General features: G+C 43.7%; 1 protein-coding gene across 2 annotated transcripts in view; it reads right to left on the reverse strand.

Moving 5' to 3' along the window:
* Positions 1-17,012, reverse strand: part of sema3d (sema domain, immunoglobulin domain (Ig), short basic domain, secreted, (semaphorin) 3D) — a 67,593-nt gene that overhangs the window by 22,689 nt on the left and 27,892 nt on the right. For both annotated transcript variants that reach the window (XM_064929845.1, XM_064929844.1), the window contains exons 4-8: positions 5,314-5,376; positions 5,073-5,192; positions 4,773-4,866; positions 3,826-3,954; positions 2,182-2,318 (exon numbers count right to left, since the gene is read on the reverse strand). In XM_064929845.1, coding sequence (XP_064785917.1) covers positions 2,182-2,318; positions 3,826-3,954; positions 4,773-4,866; positions 5,073-5,192; positions 5,314-5,376 — 543 coding nt within the window. The remainder of the gene's footprint in view (positions 1-2,181; positions 2,319-3,825; positions 3,955-4,772; positions 4,867-5,072; positions 5,193-5,313; positions 5,377-17,012) is intronic.

Raw genomic sequence — 17,012 nt, forward strand, 5'->3', positions numbered from 1 at the left:
AACTAACCTCCCTTCTGAACTTGGCCCACAGACTAACCTATCACTATAGACATGCAATTATAGAAAAGGAAAGGGTAATGGCTTTAGCGTTTTCTAAATGGGATTATCTTCAAAGATGACTGAAGCTCTGTTATTCCATTTATCCAGAGAGGAACCCCTTTATGGTCGGCTATAGACACAGGACAAGGAATCCCTCTCCTGCCTCGTCGGCCTTACAGCTTATTCCCAAGTCATAGACTGGGATTGTTGCAATAGAGCTTGGAATTTTTATAGTGGGAAGACTCCAGGGACAGTCTCCCTACTACCAGAAAATACCCTCCCTATTACCAGAAAGTACTTAACCTGTTGAAACTCTAGGGGCGCAATTTAATTTTTGGATGAAAAACGTTCCCGTTTTAAACAAGATATTTTGTCACAAAAAGATGCTCGACTATGCATATAATTGATAGCTTTCGAAAGAAAACACTCTGACGTGTCCAGAACGGCAAAGATATTTTCTGTGCGTGCCCTAGAACGTGAACTTCAGGCAAAAACAAGATGAGACGGCATCCAGGAAATGAGCAGGATTTTTGAGGCTCTGTTTTCCATTGTCTCCTTATATGGCTGTGAATGCGAGTGGAGTAAGTCTGCCCTTTCTGTCGTTTCCCCAAGGTGTCTGCAGCATTGTGACGTATTTGTAGGCATATCATTGGAAGATTGACCATAAGAGACCACATTTACCAGGTGTCCGTCCGGTGTCCTGCGCTGAAATTGGTGCGCAAAAGTCAGCTGCAAGTATTTTTCCATGGAATTTAGAGAAGAACACAGGCTTCCACGAACGATATATCAATGAAGAGATATGTGAAAAAACACTTTGAGGATTGATTCCAAACAACGTTTGCCATGTTTCGGTCGATATTATGGAGTTAATTCGGAAAAAGTTTGACGTTGTAGGTGACTGAATTTTCGGTTGGTTTCGGTAGCCAAATGTGATGTACAAAACGGAGCGATTTCTCCTACACACAGACGCTTTCAGGAAAAACTGTGCATTTGGTATGTAACTGAGAGTCTCCTCATTGAAAACATCCGAAGCTCTTCAAAGGTAAATGATTTTATTTATTTGGTTATCTGGTTTTTGTGAAAATGTTGCGTGCTAAATGCTACTCAAAATGCTAAGCTAGCTTAGCATACTCTTACACAAATTAGTCAATTGCTATGGTTCAAAAGCATATTTTGAAAATCTGAGATGACAGTGTTGTTAAGAAAAGGCTAAGCTTGAGAGCAGGCGCATTATTTTCATTTTATTTGCGATTTTCAGAAATCGTTAACTAATGAGCCTGAGGCTTTAGTCACGATCCCGGATCCGGGATGGGGAGATTCAAGAGGTTAAGTAGAGATACTTTAAAGTACTACTTAAATCGTTTTGTGGGTATCTGTACTTTACTTTACTATTTCGATTTTTGACAACTTTTACTTTTACTTCACTACATTCCTAAAGAAAATAATGTACTTTTTGCTCCATACATTTTACCTGACACCCAAAAGTAATCATTGCAATTTTAATGCTTAGCGGGACAGAAAATGGTTCAATTCCACACTTATCAAGACAACATCCCTGGTCATCCCTACTGCCTCTGATCTGGCAGACTCACTAAACACAAATAATGAATTTGTAAATAATGTCTTAGTGTTGGAGTGTGATATCCATAAATAAAAAAAACAAGACAATTGTGCAGTCTGCTTTGCTTAATTTAAGGAATTTAAAGAACTGTGAACATGGAAGGAGTTAAAGCTGGGCGTTTGGGCTACAGGAAGGGGCTAAGAACTAGAGCTAGAGCATAAAGAAAAAGTAGGGGTGGAGCAGGACCCAAATGGTACTGGACCAACTAGCCTACTGTCCTACTTCATTCTTACTCCTACACTGTCTTGGGACCAGACCTTAGACTGCTCTGTCAGTAAGACCACCAAGTGATCCATTCCTCTGTTGGCAGACTAAACAAGAGGAATGTACTAGGAGGTATTGTCCCAGGGGGATTTAAGTACATCTGTGGAGAGGCCAGCTCTGTAGTAGAGGAAATAGATCTATCAATGTACACTCGTCCTGTTAGATGTCTGTCCTCCTCCTCGTCTCTTCCCTGACCTCTTCTCAAAACATTCCTCACTCACCTTCCTTCACCATTCTACACCTCTCCCCCATCTCACCTTGCAGACGCGTGCCACGCGGGACAGGACACTCTTATCGTTGCCGTCACGTGATGACTCGCGGAAGAAGAAGTAGATCTTGTCATCGTCTGGGTTGTAGGTGTCTGACACAGGATGGGCTGATACAAACCTGGCCTCTAGAGAGAGAGGGGGGGGGAGGGGGGGGGGTTATAAGTGCAACATTGTTCATACTTACAGCTTGACCCTGTGGACACAGCAGAGTGTCTTATTTTATTATTATTTTGTCTCCTCTGAGTACCTCTGAGTTATGAATAATAAAATAACTCCAGAGCCTTGGAACAGAGGAAAGGAATGAAACATAGTGAGAAAGAAAGTATGTGACTGTGCACTGAGGAATTTAACCAAAGCCTCTGGGAGGATTCCTTAGAATAGGCTAATTTAGGCCTGCGCAAATACACACACACTCACAAAACATTACACAGAGTTACTGTTACTGTACGCCAGGTAAGATGTTCTAGAACCCCTGACACACACACACACACACACACACACACACACACACACACACACACACACACACACACACACACACACACACACACACACACGCACACGCACACGCACACACACACACTGAGTGACAGCATCACTCCAGAGATCTCACACACACCCCGCTTCTGGTTGTGAAATGTGGATGGTGTGTGAGAGGAGTAAACTGGTGGCAACTTGATGATCCATGACAGACATAGAGGAGAGAGCATCATAGAATAGTGCTTGTACTGTCTGTGTAGGCTTGGGCCCCTTGTACTTTCTGTGTAGACTAGGGCCCTGCGAACTGTCTGTGTAAACTAGGGCCCTGTGTACTGTCTGTGTAGACTAGGGCCCTGTGTACTGTCTGTGTAGACTAGGGCCCTGTGTACTGTCTGTGTAGACTAGGGACCTGTGAACTGTCTGTGTAGACTAGGGCCCTGTGAACTGTCTGTGTAGACTAGGGCCCTGTGTACTGTCTGTGTAGACTTGGGCCCTGTGTACTGTCTGTGTAGACTAGGGCCCTGTGAACTGTCTGTGTAGACTAGGGCCCTGTGAACTGTCTGTGTAGACTAGGGCCCTGTAAACTGTGTGACACACTGTCAATTCCCCAGTAAGTGTGTGCTGTAGCTCTACAGTAAGTGTGGTGTCTTGTAAAAGTCAAACATGAATAACTGTATTGTTTATTTTTTGGAAGGATTGACAATAACCTCCATCTATCGCACCCTGAGAACACAAAGCAGCTCTGTGTATCAATGTAAAGACTGGGAAGTGAAACACTTAATGACAAAACTAGGTTATGAATGAACTCACCTGCTTCAAACAACATTTGTGTAGTGAGAGGAAGGATGTAGTCAAAAGAACCAGGCCAACAGTTAGTAAGAAATAATTTCATGTCATAATGAATGGCTCTACACGCTAATAACTCATAGCTCTACAATACGTCTGTATGTTTGTCTGTGTCGTGTGTGTGTGTGTGTGTGTGTGTGTGTGTGTGTGTGTGTGTGTGTGTGTGTGTGTGTGTGTGTGTGTGTGTGTGTGTGTGTGTGTGTGTGTGTGTGTGTGTGTGTGTGTGTGTGTGTGTGTGTGTGTGTGTGTGTGTGTGTGTGTGTGTGTGTGTGTGTGTGTGTGTGTGCGTGTGTAGTGTGTGTGTACCGTTGATCCAGTAGTCCTCTGAGATGTCAGTACGTATGTAGTGCTGGTCGGGGGGTGGGCCCAAGGAGCGGGTGAACGTTGTGTCTTTACCAAGGAAGTCTGATGCCGTGCCAGCATACATGAACTGGTCTGCAACCAATCAGAGACAAAGAGGGTTAGACCTTGACCAATGAGAATGAGCGTCAAGTACAACTGTAAATCTGAACCAATTACAGTCACAAACCCAATTCTGATAAAAACAAGACAACAAACCTGAACAAACACAATCAGACAATCTGTCTTTAAGCTGTGCCTCATACTTTCACTAATATGACATTCTTTGGCATGAGATGATGTCTCTGTAATCAGTTTTCTGTCAGAAGATAGGCAGAGCAAACATGTCTCCATGAATCTAGCCTTGACAACAATGTTTCAGATAATTTAGGAGTTGGCTTAGATGACGATGTCTTGCTGTATTCACCCTGTCATTACTTCATCAAAACAACTAGCACACAAGCATGAACACACACACACACACACACACACACACACACACACACACACACACACACACACACACACACACACACACACACACACACACACACACACACACACACACACATCTCTTTGGGATAGCAGAGAGAGTCATGAGGGAGACAGGGGGTCACAGAAACACACACTCTTAGTCTGAGTGTTTATAGTTTCATGCCAAGTACGTTTGTTTATTACATTAAGAAATAATTATCCCTGCAAGAGACACTGATCTGGACAAGAGTGATTAGCTTTTTTTCTTAGATATTCAAAACAGAGAGTAGGGCCCTAGAGTGTGAGAGTACATGAGTGGTGTACAGGGGCTTTGATCATCAGGAGAGGAGAGAGTGGAAATTTAGGGCTGCATGTGGTTGTAGTAGGATGGTGTCAGGGTGGGGGTGATCAACTGTCAGATGGTAGGGGTGTGGTCTGACCTGTGAGGACAGACGTGAAAGGTTGCCAGGGGTCGTAAGGGCATTTCAACCTCCCGGACTCCACTGTACCAGACAACAACTTGAACACACCCTCCTGGAAAGAGAGACAGAGAGAGACTGTGTAAGCAGTAAGGAATGCAGTTAGTCTGTCTGTCTGTCTGTCTGTCTGTCTGTCTGTCTGTCTGTCTGTCTGTCTGTCTGTCTGTCTGTCTGTCTGTCTGTCTGTCTGTCTGTGGTGTATGTGTGTGTACGTGTATGAATGTGTATGCCCATGCATGTATAATTCTCCCTGACCCTTACCACTCTGCGTCCTGAGATCTCAATGAAGGCACATATCGGATGGAAGGCTCCTGTCCCACAGGCATACACATGGGTATGGTTAAAGTTATGGAGCACACGCACAAAGTTGGCACACTCCAACTGAGAGAGAGAAGCAGAGGAGAAGAACCAATAAGACACAGACAGAAACAAACTATATTTTAATTAGTGCTCTGAATAGAGATTTTACTGTCAGGCCAGACATTTTCCAGGTTGTTCTCACTTGAGCATTCTTGCCTGCCAGTTTACACATCTCCACTGTGTCTCTGGAGGATGGCCAGCTGATCTGGGAAGAGATAGACAGGGAGGTTTACGTAAGAGACAACACACTTCAAATAATAACCCTGATCCTTCTCTGACTTCTCTGATAGAGTTCAGTGTGTCAAATCGGAAGGTCTGCTGTCCGGACCTCTGGCAGTCTCTATGGGGGTGCCACAGGGTTCAATTCTTGGACCAACTCTCTTCTCTGTATACATCAATGAGGTCGCTCTTGCTGCTGGTGAGTCTCTGATCCACCTCTACGCAGACGACATCATTCTGTATACTTCTGGCCCTTCTTTGGACACTGTGTTAACAACCCTCCAGGCAAGCTTCAATGCCATACAACTCTCCTTCCGTGGCCTCCAATTGCTCTTAAATACAAGTAAAACTAAATGCGTGCTCTTCAACCGATCGCTACCTGCACCTACCCGCCTGTCCAACATCACTACTCTGGACGGCTCTGACTTAGAAAACGTGGACATCTACAAATACTTAGGTGTCTGGTTAGACTGTAAACTCTCCTTCCAGACCCATGTCAAACATCTCCAATCCAAAGTTAAATCTAGAATTGGCTTCCTACTTCGCAACAAAGGATCTTTCACTCACGCTGCCAAACATACCCTTGTAAAACTGACCATCCTACCAATCCTCGACTTTGGCGATGTCATTTACAAAATAGCCTCCAATACCCTACTCAACAAATTGGATACAGTCTATCACAGTGCAATCCATTTTGTCACCAAAGCCCCATATGCTACCCACCATTGCGACCTGTATGCTCTCGTTGACTGGCCCTCGCTTCATACTCGTCGCCAAGCCCACTGGCTCCAGGTCTTCTACAAGACCCTGCTAGGTAAAGTCCCCCCTTATCTCAGCTCGCTGGTCACCATAGCATCTCCCACCTGTAGCACACGCTCCAGCAGTTATAACTCTCTAGTCACCCCCAAAACCAATTCTTTCTTTGGCCGCCTCTCCTTCCAGTTCTCTGCTGCCAATGACTGGAACAAACTACAAAAATCTCTGAAACTGGAAACACTTCTCCCTCACTAGCTTTAAGCATCAAATGTCAGAGCAGCTCACAGAGTACTGCACCTGTACATAGCCCACCTTTAATTTAGCCCAAACAACTACCTCTTTCCCTACTGTATTTAATTCATTTATTTATTTTGCTCCTTTGAACCCCATTATTTTTATTTCTACTTTGCACATTCTTCCATTGCAAATCTACTATTCCAGTGTTTTACTTGCTATATTGTATTTACTTTGCCACCATGGCCTTTTTTTGCCTTTACCTCCCTTATCTCACCTCATTTGCTCACATCGTATACAGACTTGTTTATACTGTATTATTGACTGTATGTTTGTTTTACTCCATGTGTAACTCTGTTGTTGTATGTGTCGAACTACTTCGCTTTATCTTGGCCAGGTTGCAATTGTAAATGAGAACTTGTTCTCAACTTGCCTACCTGGTTAAATAAAGGTGAAATATTTTTTTTATTTTTTTATCCTACAACAGATGCTACCAAAACCATATCACACAACACAGAAGAACAAAGCATACTGCACAAAACCCTCAGAGAAGAAAATGTACTTAAATCAGATTTTTTCCAGAGAATTTACCAATTGTTCTTCCCGAGAAAATGTCAAGAAATTACCGGGAATCCCGGTATTCTGGTTAAAACCAGAAGTGCTATTTAAAAGCATATAAAACCACAGTAAATGGAAAAATATACAAATGAATCTAACGGATTCTTGTTGTATTCGTTGCAATTGAATCAACTCAAAGTTCTCTCAAAGGCACCACACTATGTCATTGATGTCGCCCAGTTTTAACAAAGGCCTATGAAGCGTTGCTGGCCGACTGGTAAAATATTTGGAGGTTATTACAGTAGTGAAAATGACATTCGTATTAGCACAGGTGTTGTGCCAATATATCCTCCAAACACCGGCTTTGAGGGCATTATCACTTTAATACAACCTGTTGCCAACATATTCAAAAAATTATTGCCATATTTTGATGAATTTATTCAAACTATTTCATCCATCCACAAGATATAGCCCTGACACAAATCTAGCTTTGCTACCCAAGCTGGCTGGTCACTCGTTCTGTTGGTTCAGTTGCTAGAGACACGACCCAGTCGTTCAGTCTTTTTGTTCTGTATCTATGGACGTGACCCTGTCGTTCAGTCTTTTTGTTCTGTATCTATGGACGTGACCCTGTCGTTCAGTCTTTTTGTTCTGTATCTATGGACGTGACCCTGTCGTTTGTTTTAAATGTTCCATTGCCACACTGGCTAGCAAGGTTTGTATCGCTTGCTTGCTAGCTAGCCAATCACGGCTAATTTACAGTCACGTCAAACAGTACAGACAGAATAACAACAGCTGTTGCATTTGTATTTCGCCTGGCATATAAAATGTGCTCTCTCGTCAGGACACTGCTGTTCAGAGGAGCTAGCCATCAACACAGCTAACACATTTACTTCAAACAAGCTGGAAAGACTGCAAAGTAGCTGCACTTCGTTTCCTTTAACCTTTCTTTAAATTTACATTTCTTTGTATATACCCATAAAAATGATTCCGGCTGGTTCATGATTTTGACTGGCTGAGAAACGTTGCTTGCCTTTCTGTCTTGTCCCGACTCCTACACGTTCATTACTATGGGACAGGTGGAGATCGACTTAGAATATTGAATCAATGTTGCACATTTCAGAGAATTATACAAATCTTTGCTTTTGAAAACTAATCCTTAGTCTAAAAGAAATTTGAGATAATGTCTAAATGCTTGTGATAGTAGAGATTAAGTGTATAATTTGCCTGGCTTTGCTGATGAGACAGTGGATTGCACAGATGGAACAGAGCAAATAGGCATTTAATGTCATAGATTTAGCTGGTGGTCATTTGTGGAAAAGGCACTACTGGAATGCGCTTTTAACCAATCAGCACTCAGGATTAGACCCAACCATTTTATAATTCCCTATAATGTATATCACCACAGTACAGTTACATGGCTGCAATTAATTATTATATGTTCTATGTTTGAGCTGCTTTTGAAAGCAAAAGTCCAATTGAAAATATTATTGGCATTGTTGAATTCGATTTTCATAATAGCAAGCTAGGACTGCTGGTTTGATTAGCTAAACTAGCAAGTCTGTTTGGTTACCAAGGAAACTACTGTAACTATCTAGTAAAGTTGCTTACTACTTCAGTGGATGTATTCTAGTGTATTCTAGTATTCTACTAGCAAATGAACACATTTCTAGTGTCAAATGAACACATTTCTAGTGTCAAATGAACACATTTCTAGTGTCAAATGAACACATTTATACTAGCAAATGAACACATTTCTACTAGCAAATAAACACATTTCTACTAGCAAATGAACACATTTCACTAGCGAATGAACACATTTCTCCTAGCAAATGAACACATTTCTAGTGGCAAATGAACACATTTCTAGTGTCAAATGTGTTAAATTATAGCCATGGAATAAAAGGGATAATCAACTCGGTGCTCTATGCGTTCTCTGGAAAATAATGCAAAAATGCAAATAATCAACTCTGTGCAACTCTGAAGGTCCGCTAGTGTATCATGGAACACACCTTCCACGTCGTTCATTATTTTCCATAGAACACATAACCCCTTGTTACATAAGCAACTTATTGTGCAGCCAGGGCACCAGTGATACAAGTCAGTATTCAATGTGCATCCATGTCTGAGCACATTGGGAGATTAGTGGAAACCGGCCACTAGGAGCAACAGTGAGCTCTGTTATGTATGTTTCCATTTTTCTAGCGCATTGTGGGTGTTGTGGGCAGTGATGGCGGATTAGCATAAGCATCTGCGTTGGTACCAAAGGTTGCATGTACAAATCCTGCAATATAAAGTTGTTTTTGAGATTTTTGCTTTAAGCTTTAAAATTTTGAAATGTGTATTTTTCCATATATAGACACATTCTATGTGTTTTAATCAAATCAACTACATCCCCCGAGATTTTCTGATACTTTAAGTGCACTGTTTAATTAAATAATTAAGACACACAAATGACTAGAGCGAATACGACCACAATTGATTTGATTGTACTCAGACTTGCTCCGCTGTGTTAAAAAACAAATGACAACGAGTGACTGTTTTTTTGTAAAGCCCTTATTACAGCAAAGACTAAAAACAGTCGCATTCAGTCATGAATGCAATTTCCGAAATTGAATTGTTTATGCTAATTATTCAAGAGTCGCTTTATTTATAAAAAAAATGTAAAAGCTTGACTGCCTATCAAATCAACTAATGAATGATTGATTGATACAGTAGCCTATATAAGTATTGAAATACAGATCTAAATTAGTTAAGGGATGAAGACTAAACAGGATGCACTCTCAGGCCTACAGCTCCATGGTGGTTATAAAAGGCTGCCATACTAAGCCTAATAATGATAACAACATTACTTACTATATTGATGATCATAATAATAACAGTAATAATAACAATAAGGAGATCATGAGAAAATGAGGGTTATTATTATAAATACAATCTCTGACAACTTGGAACAGTGTAAACAACACTACATAAATTATAAATAATACCAGAGGCTGGTCTAATAAAAAAAGTGTAAAGTCTTTATTACAGCAGAGCAAAGATTAAAAACAGCAGAATATGTGAAATTGTTTATTCGACATGTTGTGGTTGCCTATGGTTTAATGCTCAGTAGGCTATTTGACACTCAAACAGAAGCAGGTTCAGTCTTATTTCTTTAGATATACATTACCGGTCAAATGTTTTAGAACACCTACTCATTCAAGGCGTTTTCTTTATTGCTACTATTTTTGACATTGTAGAATAATAGTGAAGACATCAAAACTATGAAATAACACATGGAATCTCAAATATATTTTATATTTGAGATTCTTCAAAAAGCCACCCTTTGCCTTGATGACAGCTTTGCACACTCTTGGAATTCTCTCAACCAGCTTCATAATGTAGTCACCTGGAATGCATTTCAGTTAACAGGTGTGCCTTCTTAAAAGTTAATTTGTGGAATTTCTTTCCTTCTTAATGCGTTTGAGCCAATCAGTTGTGTTTTAACAAGGTATGGGGAAATTACAGAAGATAGCCCTATTTGGTAAAAGACCAAGTCCATATTATGGCAATAACAGCTCAAATAAGCTGACTTGGCCTCCACAATCCCCCGACCTCAACCAAAGTGAGATGGTTTGGGATTAGTCGGACCGCAGAATGAAAAGCAGGAGGAAAAGCAGTCAGCACATGTGGGAACTCCTTCAAGACTGTTGAAAAATCATTCCAGGTGAAGCTGGTTGAGAGAATGCCAAGAGTGTGCAAAGCTGGATGATGTAAAAAAAAAACAGGCACATTTAACAGTTAGGCTATTAATTATAGACCTAATTAAGTTGGCGTTTCCTCTCTCCTCACTTTTCTTAGACAATTAAGGTAAGTGTTGTTTTTTCGTCTCCTAACTCAGCTGCTGCCTCCAGTAAATCGAACGAAAAGGCGCAAATTGAACAGCACACTGATGTTTCAGAACCTTAGACAGCGGCCACTATCCAACACGGGGGAAACTGCATTTGTAATAAAATACAGCCTACTCCAGCAGTACTGTATCATTTCAATCATTTTAGTCAATAAGATTCTTGCTACGTAAGCTTAACGTTCTGAACATTCGATAAGTGTAGTCCACTTGTCATTCCAATCTCCTTTGCATTAGCGTAGCCTCTTCTGTAGCCTGTCAACTATGTGTCTATCTATCCCTGTTCTCTCCTCTCTGCACAGACCATACAAACGCTCCACACCGCGTGGCCGCGGCCACCCTAATCTGGTGGTCCCAGCGCGCACGACCCACGTGGAGTTCCAGGTCTCCGGTAGCCTCTGGAACTGCCGATCTGCGGCCAACAAGGCAGAGTTCATCTCAGCCTATGCCTCCCTCCAGTCCCTCGACTTCTTGGCACTGACGGAAACATGGATCACCACAGATAACACTGCTACTCCTACTGCTCTCTCTTCGTCCGCCCACGTGTTCTCGCACACCCCGAGAGCTTCTGGTCAGCGGGGTGGTGGCACCGGGATCCTCATCTCTCCCAAGTGGTCATTCTCTCTTTCTCCCCTTACCCATCTGTCTATCGCCTCCTTTGAATTCCATGCTGTCACAGTTACCAGCCCTTTCAAGCTTAACATCCTTATCATTTATCGCCCTCCAGGTTCCCTCGGAGAGTTCATCAATGAGCTTGATGCCTTGATAAGCTCCTTTCCTGAGGACGGCTCACCTCTCACAGTCCTGGGCGACTTTAACCTCCCCACGTCTACCTTTGACTCATTCCTCTCTGCCTCCTTCTTTCCACTCCTCTCCTCTTTTGACCTCACCCTCTCACCTTCCCCCCTACTCACAAGGCAGGCAATACGCTCGACCTCATCTTTACTAGATGCTGTTCTTCCACTAACCTCATTGCAACTCCCCTCCAAGTCTCCGACCACTACCTTGTATCCTTTTCCCTCTCGCTCTCATCCAACACTTCCCACACTGCCCCTACTCGGATGGTATCGCGCCGTCCCAACCTTCGCTCTCTCTCCCCCGCTACTCTCTCCTCTTCCATCCTATCATCTCTTCCCTCTGCTCATACCTTCTCCAACCTATCTCCTGATTCTGCCTCCTCAACCCTCCTCTCTTCCCTTTCTGCATCCTTTGACTCTCTATGTCCCCTATCCTCCAGGCCGGCTCGGTCCTCCCCTCCCGCTCCGTGGCTCGACGACTCATTGCGAGCTCACAGAACAGTGCTCCGGGCAGCCGAGCGGAAATGGAGGAAAACTCGCCTCCCTGCGGACCTGGCATCCTTTCACTCCCTCCTCTCTACATTTTCCTCCTCTGTCTCTGCTGCTAAAGCCACTTTCTTCCACTCTAAATTCCAAGCATCTGCCTCTAACCCTAGGAAGCTCTTTGCCACCTTCTCCTCCCTCCTGAATCCTCCTCCCCCTCCCCCCCCTCCTCCCTCTCTGCAGATGACTTCGTCAACCATTTTGAAAAGAAGGTCGACGACATCCGATCCTCGTTTGCTAAGTCAAACGACACCGCTGGTTCTGCTCACACTGCCCTACCCTGTGCTCTGACCTCTTTCTCCCCTCTCTCTCCAGATGAAATCTCGCTTCTTGTGACGGCCGGCCGCCCAACAACCTGCCCGCTTGACCCTATCCCCTCCTCTCTTCTCCAGACCATTTCCGGAGACCTTCTCCCTTACCTCACCTCGCTCATCAACTCATCCCTGACCGCTGGCTACGTCCCTTCCGTCTTCAAGAGAGCGAGAGTTGCACCCCTTCTGAAAAAAAAAACCTACACTTGATCCCTCCGATGTCAACAACTACAGACCTTCTTGATCCAAATCAGTCAGGTTTCAAGACTAGTCATTCAACTGAGACTGCTCTTCTCTGTATCACGGAGGCGCTCCGCACTGCTAAAGCTAACTCTCTCTCCTCTGCTCTCATCCTTCTAGACCTATCGGCTGCCTTCGACACTGTGAACCATCAGATCCTCCTCTCCACCCTCTCCGAGTTGGGCATCTCCGGTGCGGCCCACGCTTGGATTGCGTCCTACCTGACAGGTCGCTCCTACCAGGTGGCGTGGCGAGAATCTGTCTCCTCGCCACGCGCTCTCACCACTGGTGTCCCCCAGGGCTCTGTTCTAGGCCCTCTCCTATTCTCGCTATACACCAAGTCACTTGGCTCTGTCATAACCTCACATGGTCTCTCCTATCATTGCTATGCAGACGACACACAATTAATCTTCTCCTTTCCCCCTCCTGATGACCAGGTGGCGAATCGCATCTCTGCATGTCTGGCAGACATATCAGTGTGGATGACGGATCATCACCTCAAGCTGAACCTCGGCAAGACGGAGCTGCTCTTCCTCCCGGGGAAGGACTGCCCGTTCCATGATCTCGCCATCACGGTTGACAACTACATTGTTTCCTCCTCCCAGAGCGCTAAGAACCTTGGCGTGATCCTGGACAACACCCTGTCGTTCTCAACTAACATCAAGGCGGTGGCCCGTTCCTGTAGGTTCATGCTCTACAACATCCGCAGAGTACGCCCCTGCCTCACACAGGAAGCGGCGCAGGTCCTAATCCAGGCACTTGTCATCTCCCGTCTGGATTACTGCAACTCGCTGTTGGCTGGGCTCCCTGCCTGTGCCATTAAACCCCTACAACTCATCCAGAACGCCGCAGCCCGTCTGGTGTTCAACCTTCCCAAGTTCTCTCACGTCACCCCGCTCCTCCGCTCTCTCCACTGGCTTCCAGTTGAAGCTCGCATCCGCTACAAGACCATGGTGCTTGCCTACGGAGCTGTGAGGGGAACGGCACCGCAGTACCTCCAGGCTCTGATCAGGCCCTACACCCAAACAAGGGCACTGCGTTCATCCACCTCTGGCCTGCTCGCCTCCCTACCACTGAGGAAGTACAGTTCCCGCTCAGCTCAGTCAAAACTGTTCGCTGCTCTGGCCCCCCAATGGTGGAACAAACTCCCTCACGACGCCAGGACAGCGGAGTCAATCACCACCTTCCGGAGACACCTGAAACCCCACCTCTTCAAGGAATACCTAGGATAGGATAAAGCAATCCTTCTCACCCCCCCTTAAATGATTTAGATGCACTATTGTAAAGTGGTTGTTCCACTGATGTCAGAAGGTGAATTCACCAATTTGTAAGTCGCTCTGGATAAGAGCGTCTGCTAAATGACTTAAATGTAAATGTAAAATGTAAATAATATTATCAGCACCATTGTTCTTACATAATATAACCATATACAATTTCAGAAACATGTCTTAGTAATGGACTGAGCCATCCCCACGGCCTCCACAATGGATCAGTCCACTCAGACAGGCGTGAATCAGACAGGTGCCTTGTACACCACTAAATTATTATAATTTTTGGTTGCTTTCTGACTAAAGAAATCTCGGTTGACCAACAGCCTATCTACCGAACAATCGACCAGCCGACTAAAATGTCATGTTTGATTAACATGGAAACCGTCTAAGACTGTGAGAGCTAGTGACTTTGTCACCAGGAACATCAGATTCTATGCTAAATAAATAGATAAGCATTGGCAGAGACTCAGCACCGTTGATCAATTGTCCACAAATCTTACCAGTAAGCCCTGCGCTAGCTTTTGTTTGTGTAACATAATGAAACAATGTTGCAAATGTCTTTTCCTCGAGCCCTTTTGTGTAGGCTATGGCCATCTTTTTAGCGTTGATTTGATGTAGCCTGTAGGCCTTCTTGCTGTTTGCAATGGCATGGTAGGAGAACCTGTCGCATGCAGCACTTTGAATTCATGGCGACTTTGTGTAAAGTCTAAATTCGGTATGGTGCTACAGCACACACACACACACCTGAGTATTGATGATTGATCATGGAGATAGCAGAGGAGAGGGCAGTAGATAAGTCATATTTAGACATTGCATATCATTTAATTTTATAGTTCTATTTCATATAAATAATGTATTATAATGTACTGGTTTCTCTCCATTAGTTAGCTCAGGAAAGAGAATGGGTTTGGGGAGGATATCCCGGTAAATCTCGGTGACGGTTCCTGCTATTAAACCCTAGACAGGAATCAGCCTGTCTTAACAGTGATCTTAATGTGTAAAGGGGGATAATGTTCCGTGTCCTTTGTATGTAGGCTACCCGATGGCCACACGTGTTTTAACTGGCTTATATTCTTAGCATGTTCACCCCAACCCACTACCAAGGAGAGCTATCGCTGGGGTTACACAGACTCCACACACACCCACACGTACCCATACACATGCTTACACACCCATACACACCCATACACACCCATACACACCCATTCACACGCATACACATTCATACACATGCTTACATACCCATACACACCCATACACACGCATACACATGCAAACACACCCATGCACACACATCAGTGTATTAAGATTCCATACTATTGCCCAGCAGCATGGAATTCATACAACAAGTCTTATGTCTTAGGATTTGACATACTGAGTACACAGTACTTTACAGTACAGCATAGTACAGTACAGGTCTGGGCACGTGAGAGGATTTTGGCATGAGCTGGATTTGAGAAAACCATTAATATAAATCCTATACCACTAATCAATCAATGCATTGGTTTCACAACAGGAAGATTGGGTCACGCCTGATCTCACAATCTGAGATGTACCTGGAATTTACTTAGAACTTGGCATATCATGTGATTACTTGTTTTGTTTGGGATTCATTGAAATAAGTAACATTTTCTCAACAGGTACCATTTTGCATCAGGTAAGTAGGATTATGTTGAGTTCCATTGTACCCATGGTAAATTGTCAATGTAGCCATAGTTGTAAATATCATATTTTTACCAGCTGAAATAGGACAGTAAGATAATGTGTTACAGACTCAAGAAAATTAGACACACCTATGAATATGCACTCCATTTGTCCTTTTGAGTGCATCGAATTTCTGTCTATTTATCTTATGCATGGATATATCCACACCGCTCTATACACAGAAGAATCTAGTCTAACTATCTCATCAGCATCAGTATCAATAACCAGAAAGGCAACATTTAGAGAGCAGCACTCAGACTTACATCAATGAGATTAAGATCAAATAAACTCAAATGTCTGGTGCAGGGATCAACCACAGCTGCATAAACACACACTCATTTCTACAACCTGATATATGGGTCTACCAACTGCAGCTGTGTGTGTGTGTGTGTGCACGCGTGCGTGCATATACAGTATGTGGTCTTGTTCTAGGTCAAAGTCAAGGTCAGTAGATATACAGTCTGATAGACAACATAGTGCACCACGTCACTTGACTGTTGATTATTCCATCCACTCTACAACTCTTCTCACGACTACAATACATCACTGATTAGGCTGCATTCCACATACATCCACTCCACATAGCTGTGTCAGTAGTCAGGTGGAAAATATGCAGCACAAGCACAGTCAGGTTGGCGCCGGAGGAGATTGCCACCGTTTTACGGTCTCCTAACCAATTGTGCTATTATGTGGGTTTTTTCGCGATATTTGTAAATTATTTTGTACATAATGTTTCTGCAACCGTATCTTACGGCAGAAAAGAGCTTCTAGATTTCAGGACAGCGATCACTCAGCTCGGATTAGATGAAGAGCTTCTAGATTTCAGGACAGCGATCACTCAGCTCGGATTAGATGAAGAGCTTCTAGATTTCAGGACAGCGATCACTCAGCTCGGATTAGACAAAGAGCTTCTAGATTTCAGGACAGCGATCACTCACCTCGGATTAGATGAAGATTTTTTCAACAACATGAACAACAACAGCAGCAAGCAGGACTCACACGATATTCTCCAAACAACCCACAGGGCAGACATCCCAATTATTCTCAAAAGGAAGCGACGCAGAGGAAGAAGAGCCGGATACCTCGTCCGGACCCGCAGAAGACAACTAGGAAAGCTGCCGTTACAGTCAATATTACTCGCCAACGTGCAATCATTGGACAATAAACTAGACGAGGTATGATCATGTATATCCTACCACCGGGACATCAAAAACTGGTATCGTATGTTTCACGGAATCGTGGCTGAATGACAACATGGATATTCAGCTGCACCGTCAGTACACTCTGGTAAGACAGCCGGCAGTATAGAACAGCACACT

This window comes from Oncorhynchus masou, chromosome 22 (genome assembly GCF_036934945.1).
Source record: "Oncorhynchus masou masou isolate Uvic2021 chromosome 22, UVic_Omas_1.1, whole genome shotgun sequence".
NCBI lineage: Eukaryota > Metazoa > Chordata > Actinopteri > Salmoniformes > Salmonidae > Oncorhynchus > Oncorhynchus masou.